The sequence below is a fragment of the Sesamum indicum genome, linkage group LG11 (assembly GCF_026168435.1).
Source record: "Sesamum indicum cultivar Baizhima isolate 11 linkage group LG11, ASM2616843v1, whole genome shotgun sequence".
NCBI lineage: Eukaryota > Viridiplantae > Streptophyta > Magnoliopsida > Lamiales > Pedaliaceae > Sesamum > Sesamum indicum.
This window is the reverse complement of record NC_142667.1, coordinates 5,766,999-5,775,129: the sequence shown is the minus strand read 5'-3', so window position 1 is coordinate 5,775,129 and position 8,131 is coordinate 5,766,999. Positions and strand designations below refer to the sequence as shown.

The 8,131-nt window shown below is 45.9% G+C and overlaps 1 protein-coding gene across 1 annotated transcript; it reads right to left on the bottom strand.

Annotated features, from left to right (window-relative positions):
• Positions 1-4,503: 4,503 nt before the first annotated feature.
• LOC105179328 (uncharacterized) lies at positions 4,504-6,162 on the bottom strand. The gene is made up of 4 exons (XM_088875206.1): positions 5,568-6,162; positions 5,016-5,515; positions 4,739-4,925; positions 4,504-4,637 (listed from the first exon to the last, which is right to left on the bottom strand). Exons 1-4 carry the CDS (start codon positions 6,160-6,162, stop codon positions 4,504-4,506), a joined length of 1,416 nt encoding a protein of 471 aa, XP_088731332.1.
• Positions 6,163-8,131: the final 1,969 nt, after the last annotated feature.

The following is an 8,131-nucleotide window of genomic DNA, read 5'->3' as shown; positions in this document are numbered from 1 at the left end:
ATAGCAAAAAAGTTATGTGACGTCATCAAATGTGACCGAACATCTATATGGGTTGAGTGGTTGAAGCAGGGACAATTGCACAACACTTCAATTTGGACTATTAATGAAAAGGGAGGATCATGGGGATGGCGAAAAATGCTCCGACATCGCAGCTCTATCCTACCTATGACGGAATTCCTTATTGGAGAGGGGAGATCATTCTACTTGTGGAAGGATCCATGGCACCACTTGGGCCCACTTATTGCTAGATTCCCACGAGGACCGAGCCTCCTAGGACTTGATGAATCCACCAAACTACAAGTAGTCATTGATGAGGGACAATGGCAGTGGCCTTTCATTACTGATTTGGAATGCTTGGAAATCATTTACACTTTACCTCAGATTCATGGAGGGGATGACAGGATCAAATGGCGGTTTTCAGAGGGACGACCCACTACACAATCCCTATACAGACTTTTCTGTCCACCTGGACCGAAAGTAGGATGGTCTTCACTACTTTCTGGTACTTTGAAGATTCCCCGACATAACTTCATCCTATGGTTAGCAATTCAGGAGAAGCTACCGACAACTGATAAACCATGGATGACCCATCTAGGGGGATGTATTCTGTGTGACGAGGGTACAGTGGAGACACACACTCACATGTTCTTCCGATGTCGGTTTAGCAGAGGATGCCTTGAAGCTATACGACAACATATTCGATTTGCTTGGCCAAATTGTGAGTGGACAAGAGACGTGGAATGGGCATCGAGGAAGTGGAGGGGGAAGCATATTGTCAATGTTGCCTATCGAGCATTACTTGGTGCATGCATATACCATTTATGGCGAGAGAGGAACTTGAGACGATTTGAGCAAACCCATCGGTCGGAAAGTGTATTAGCTACTTGCATCATAGAAGACGTTAAACAGAGGATTATTAGTATTAATCTTTCCAGTTCTATTAGTACATGTGCACTCTACAGACTTTGGCGTATCCCTTGGTCTGTCGGGGGAGCCACCACATGATTGTTGTACTTTACTTCCTTTTATTAATGAAACTTACATTTACCCAAAAAAAAAAAGTTGATGGTCTCGTTTGTTCAGCCCCACGGACATTCCACACTGCTAGGTTCAACATGGATCATGATTAATGGGGCTGCTTGTGTTAGGACCCCTCGAGGATTCACCTGCATCATCAATTAATTGCAAAGCATCAAAGGCATTATAAATAACCAATGCCTTACCCCTATCATCGTGTTTGTCAGGTTTGCGTTCCCTAAGCACTTCTCCCTCCTCACGTCTTGGTATGACAACCATTGTCTGTCTCATCGGTTTTCTGCTCTTTTCATTGTTTGGTTGTGGTAGAGGAGTGTTTGTTTTTGCCACATACATAGCTACTGGTGGTTTACTCTGTTTGTGAATTTTGTTCAGCGGACAATCCTTTGTCATGTGCCCCAAAATCATACAATTTGTGCATTTTGGAGGGAGCCATTCGTATTCAACATCAACTTTACAAGGTCTTTCCCCTCCATTTTCATCCGTTGTCATGACTATGATATGTTTTGGCAACGTTTGTGCAACATCAATCATCACATATACACGGGCGAAATCCAATCTCGTGCATGCTCTCGTTATTGCATCCGGGTAAAGAGGTCTACCCACTCCGCTAGCAACCGTACTCAATCCATTAGTAGTCCAATATTCTTTTTTTTGGTAAATGTAAGTTTCTTTTTTTTTTTTTTGGGTAAGTGTAATTTTCATTAAGAAGAAAGTATAGTACAACAGTGTCCCTCATTAGGCGCTTCCCTCGACAGGCCAAGGGATACGCCACAGTCTATACAAGGCACATGTGCTAATAGAGCTAGGAAGCTTAATACTGAGTATACGTTGCCGAACATCTTCTATTATTAAGTTGGCCACTACACTCGGGGGCCTCTCCTCGTGCTCAAAACGTCTCAGATTTCTCTCCCTCCAAATATGGTATACACACGATCCAAGCAGGCATCGGTAGGATATATTGATGATGTGCTTCCCATGCCATTTTCTTGCACCCCATTCAACATCACTTACCCAATCCCGATTAGGCCACTAGAATCGTACAATGCGCCGAATACTACTGAGGCATCTTCTACTAAATCTGCAGCGGAAAAATAGGTGGTTATGTGACTCCACCATGTCTTCATTGCACAGCACGCAGCACCCAAGATAGGAAAGCCATGGTTTATCCATCGTTGCGAGCTTCTCTAGGATAGCTAGCCAAAGGATAAACAAATGTCGCGGGATCTTTAAAGAACCCGAAAGTAGTGAAATCCAACCTACTTTCGGTCCTGTTGGTATCATAGCCCGATAGAACTCCTGGGTAGTGGGTTTCCCACTCGAGCCTTTCCATATAATACGATCTGTACCCCCATGGATCCGAGGCAGCACGTGTGTAATCTCCACGCATTCCATGTCCGTGATCAATGGCCAGTGCCAATGACCCTCACAGATAACCGAGCTTAGCATGGTAGACTCATGCAATCCCAGACTGTTGGGTCCCCGCGGAAATCTGTCAAGGAGGGGCCCAAGGTGATGCCAGGGATCCTTCCATAAGAAAAAATCACTTCCATCACCAATGCGATATTCCACCACTGAGCGTAACCAGCCTCTCAACCTCAACATTTTTCTCCATCCCCATGGTCCACGATTCTTCGGGATAGTCGATATCGAATCATCTCGTAGTCTGCCATGCCGCAGCCACTCGACCCAAATAGAAGTCCTATCACATCGGATGACTTCACAGAGTTTTTTGCACATCAATGCTCGATTAAGAGTTCCCATATCCTTAAGGCCAAGGCCTCCCTCCTCCTTCGATTTGCAAATCTCCTTCCATGCAACTTTAGGGTATCCACTATTTCCCGTACCTCTCCATAAGAGATTGTTGTACTTTGTACTCTTTACCCAATTTTGTTTAATGAATCTTACATTTCCCCAAAACAAAAAGGCTCGCAATCGCTTCTCAATGTTTTTAATGACCCCTTTTGGCAAAATAAATGCTGAAGCCCAATAAACACCCATAGCCACAAGAACAGACTTAATGATTTGTACCCTGCCGGCATATGACAGTGCCAATCCCTCCCAACCATTGATCCGTGTATCGATCTTACTCAGTAATGGTTGGCAGTCGGCGATAGATAATCGAGAAGAGATCAATGGTAGACCCAGATACCTCATCGGTAAGTGGCCTTCCTAAAACCCCAACACCGCAAGTAGCTCCTCTCATATATTCTGGGCTGATCGGGATATGATGATGTGGCTTTTTTCAACATTGAGGCGTAACCCCGACCAATCAGCAAATCTATCTAATCCAGATTTGAAGACCCGAACAGATGCAGTATTGGCTCAGCAGAATAGGAGTAAGTCATCAGCAAACCCCAGTTGGAAGATTCTAAGATCGTCACACTTCTAATGGAATGCGAAGTTCATGTCCTGCTCGATCAGCTGTAGTATTCCCATATGTAGAACCTCCATCACAAGGACGAAGAGATATGGTGATAAGGGGTCGCCCTGTCGATGCCCTCTGGCACCCGCAAAAAATCCATGTGGCTTTCCGTTCATCCCCACCGAAAAGGAAGGTGAACTGATACACTCCTCAACCCATCGATTGAAAGTCTCTGGGAAACCGAAAAGCTGAAGCACCGATAGCAGGAAATCCCATTCGACAGAGTCATACGCCTTCCGAATGTCAACTTTCAAAGCACATCTCGGTGGGAGTCGGGCCTGATTGTAACCAGTGAAGAGTTCCTGTGCTAACATAACATTATCCCCTATGCTCCGGCCAGGGACAAACGTTGCCTGGCAGGGGCTGATAATCTTGTCCAATATCACACTCAATTTTTGGACAATAAGTTTAGCAATGATTTTATAAAGTACGTTACAGCAGGAGATATAGGGCAAAAATCTGCAACAGATGTGGGAGAGTGTACCTTGGGGATAACTGTCAACATTGTGCTATTAATCTGTTTAAGAAGCTTCCCCGTAGAAAAGAAATCCAGTACTGCCTTCGTTATCTCCTGTCCCACCGCTGGCCATGCTTTTTTATAGAATCCTGATGAATACCCATTAGGTCCAGGTCCTCTATCCTCGCCGATGTCAAAAACAGCTTTTTTTATATCCTCTGCACTGAACGGTTCAAGTAGGTCCTGCCTCCTCATTTGTTATGATATGCCTCGCCCAAGGTTGGAGAAACCGAAGGTCCATCACCCTCTGACGCTTGTCTCCCCCTACTAAGGATTGATAATAGGAGATAAATTCATGTATGACTGCATTTGGTTTCGTAATTGTAATTCCTTGGGCATCATTAATTTGCATGATCCGTCTAGCAGTCCTTCTTTGGGCAATTTTACGAAAGAACACTCTGGAGCACTGGTCACCACCCTTCATCCATTCCATCTTTGCCCTCTGCTGTAGCATGATCCTCTCCAATTCGGCCGCCTTAGCATACACAAGCCGACTGCAGTGCTCCAACTGAAGAATAAGCTCATCCTATCTGTTCGAGCTAACCAGCACTTGGGCTTGCTCCAGGAACCCCCTTGCCAACTCAACATTGTGAGAAAGATCCCCTTTATTTCTCCTCTGTTCTCGAAAAATAGGTTTGAGTGCCTTGAGTTTGCGGGTGACTGAGAACATAGGCACTCCCACTATTTGTTGCTGCCATATACTCTGCACGCTAGGAATAAATCTGGTGATAGAGTAAGGAAGTTGTCAAACCAGAACATACCTCCAAATCGCTGCTGATTATCCCCATTAACCACCATCGGCGAGTGATCCGATGTCCGTGGAGTGAGGCATTGGTAAAATACTGATGGAAACCGCAAAGTCCATGTATCATTGGTTAGCATACGATCAAGTCGCTTCCACAGGTTGCGAGGGCTAGCACTACGATTATGCCATGTGTACCATTCACCCTGCATCGGTAGTGGCAAAAGCACAGTATTCTATAGGCACGTATTCAATTCCTCCATCGCCACTCTTATATCTCCCGACGTACCACATACCTCACTGAGATCCCTGACTGCATTGAAGTCACCTCCAACCAGCCAGGGAATATTAATGCATTGGAAAGCTAAGGATTCTAGAGAGGCCCATAATTCTCGCCTATCAGAGACCTCAGTAGCACCATACATAATAGTAATATCAACATACTCTTGTAATGCTCTAATAGTGACACGGCAGTGAATAAACTGGTTTCCGACCACAATAATATCCACATCAGTATAGTTATAATCCCAAGCAATCCATATCCGATTTCCAATATTGTCATAATCCATAAACCATTTCCAATGAGGTATCAAAAATGATTGTATACTAGCACAGTTATTAATGCGAACACGTGTTTCTAGGAGACCAATAAAGTGTAACCTGAACTCAGCAATGATATCCTTGACCGCTAGCTGATGATCCCTCTTGTTCAGGCCACGTCCGTTCCATATGGCAAGGTTTAACATGGGTCCCCAGGTATGGGGTTCGCTTAGGACCCCTTGATGAACCTTCTGCACTATCAAGTAATTGTAGCGCATCGAAAGAGTTATACGTAACAATCTCTTTACCTCTCTCTTCCCGACTGGGTCCCGCTGCAGTTGGACGGGTACCACGGTCTTCTGTCTGCTTCGCCATAGTGTGAGGTGTTAGGTGGTCTCTTGTTCTTTCAGTCACCATTGGGCCTCGCAGTGCTCCCACTTTGGGTACATACACATTAACCGGTGGTTTGATAGATTTGGGTTTGTTGACAGTGCACTCCTTGGCTGAGTGTCCCAATGTCATACAGCTGGTGCATCTCGGGGGTAGCCATTCATAATCCACATCAACTTTGCACGATACTTCTTCTCCTTCCTCATCAGGTGTCATAATAATAATATGCTTTGGCATTTTTGAATTCACATCCAGCATAACGTATACACGAGCGAAATCCAGTCTCGTGCATGCTCTCGTGATCGCATCCGGGTATAAAGGTTTACCCACTCCACTAGCCACTATGCTGAGTCCCTCCTCCGTCCACAACTCCACCGGAAGGTGGCGCAATTTGACCCAGACAGGAACCTGTGTATGTTTAAGTTTCCTCAGTACCATTCCGGGCTCCCATTTTTGAAGAACAATAGGCTGCCCCTGAAATAGCCACGGCCCTCCTTCAATAATATCTTCCATATCTGCAACTGACTTAAATTGGAAGAAAAAGAAACCGTTAGTAGTACCAGTTACCTCTCTTAACCCCGGCCAAACTAATAACGCATATTCCTTCAAATGGTGAAAGTACGGGCGTCTCCCCAAAAAGTATCCAACCGCGGTAGTTTTCCAACGTTTAAGACCCATTTCTGATAGTATCTAACGTCGGTCTCACAATCACCTCTCCATTTTGTAGTGTTGGAGCAATGAACTTGAGGGTCTTCCACGATGAGTGGTTAAATGCATGCGCAATTTTATCGTCAATAATTGGTTCGGGATATGCATTCAACGGAATATTACCCATGTACAATCCCGTTTGTACTGGAGCAACAAATGATTTTTCCTTCGCCATGTTACATTCCACGTTCTCTGCCATTATGTTGTCAAGAAGTTGATTTTTTCCTACATTATTGATGACATCAGCAGCTGCATCACTGATGACATCAGCAGCAGCATCACTGCTGACATAAGCCCTAATGTCATCTCTATCATTGCTGACATCAGCCCTAGCGAGGCTGATGTCATCAGAAGTTACATCCAATCTTTGCGCCAAGTCAGCCGCTGAGTTGGGCTCCACGTCATCGTCCACATCCCCAGATCCGATCGCCACCTCACTGTCGACGTCTCTCGCCGGTGGTTCAGTCGGAAAACACGTTTGCACCGTCTCAGATCGCCGGAGGAGGTTTCCAGCAACTAACTTCGCCCGCTGCGAAGTTTCCGCCATCGTCCGTCCATCGGCCCCATCGTTTTCCGTCGTCTTCCCCATCGTGCTCGCAGGCAGAAGACTCTGGTAGGCCTGGCGCCTCGCACGAGCAGGATCTGTTGTCCTCGGCATCATCCTCTCCGGCGGAAAACAACGCAGCATCGCAACCTTGCCAAATCGCATTTCCCATTTCAGTCGAAGTTTCTCAAGGGCTGTCGTTGATTCATGGTCGGTTTTATCAATTACCTTGTGTGCAAGACGAAGGAATTCAACCATATTGAAAGAGGATTTCAGCTGTTCTCCATGGTTTTCGTTCAGATTTGCGCCGGCAAACCCTAGATTAGGGTGTCGCACTAGGTCTTCGTCTTCCACGTCCAAGATTGGATCTTTTTCGATGGGTATTACTCCTTCACCCTCGCCATTCGTACGGCTGTCGTCTGCCATAGCCACAGCCTCCATAACAGTAGCCGTCGCTTCGTCTTCCTCAGCCGACTTTTCGGCTTCCACGGGCGTCGTTTCATCTTCGTGGGCGGCGCAAAACCCTAATTCTGAAAGTGACGAACCAGGGCCTAAATCAACTGCTTTTCCGTCGAAAATGATTCCCTTGCCATCCTTATCACCATGCCAGCATAGGAGAGTATCAGAATCGCCATTAATCTCCTCGATCCGAACCTCCATCAATGGCGGATTTGCGGTTTTATCATGTAGTTGGCCGGAAACTTGCCCACGTCGGACTGTCTCTTGCCGGAAACCATCATCGTCAACCCCCTCGTCGTCGGCCGCCTCATCGCCGTCGTTCCCATGGCTGCCGGCCGGAATATTTTGGACTTGGGGTTTAGTGTGTGAAATCGAAGGTGTGCGGGTGTGTGAAAGAGAATTGAGAGAAAATTGAGAGTCCATTTTTTTGCAATAAAACAGCTTAGTTTTTTATTTGTAAGATTCTCCTCGCCGATCTCCTTTGAGCAATCTTACGAAAGAATACCCGGGAGCACTAATAATCTGCACCCTACCAGCATACGAAAGTGCCATACCCTCCCAACCCGCAATGCGTTTATCAATTTTCAACAATAATGGGTTACAATTAGCAACTGTCAATCGAGAAGATAAGAGAGGTAGCCCCAAATACCTCATCGGTAGGACTCCCTCTTGAAACCCGAGTACTCCCAGCATCTCCTCTCGTAATCCTTGTGCTGAACGTGAGATAATGAGATGGCTTTTCTGCACATTCAGCCTGAGCCCCGACCATTC

Bases quoted from the DNA above. Each gene is read 5' to 3' on its own strand.
- LOC105179328 (XM_088875206.1), bottom strand. From the start codon at position 6,162: ATGGAAGATATTATTGAAGGAGGGCCGTGGCTATTTCAGGGGCAGCCT. The intron at 5,516-5,567 runs GTAAAGAGATTG...ATTACTTGATAG, and splicing joins ACCCAGTCGGGAAGAGAGAG to TGCAGAAGGTTCATCAAGGG. The intron at 4,638-4,738 runs GTATGTTCTGGT...CTATGTTCTCAG, and splicing joins TAATCAGCAGCGATTTGGAG to TCACCCGCAAACTCAAGGCA.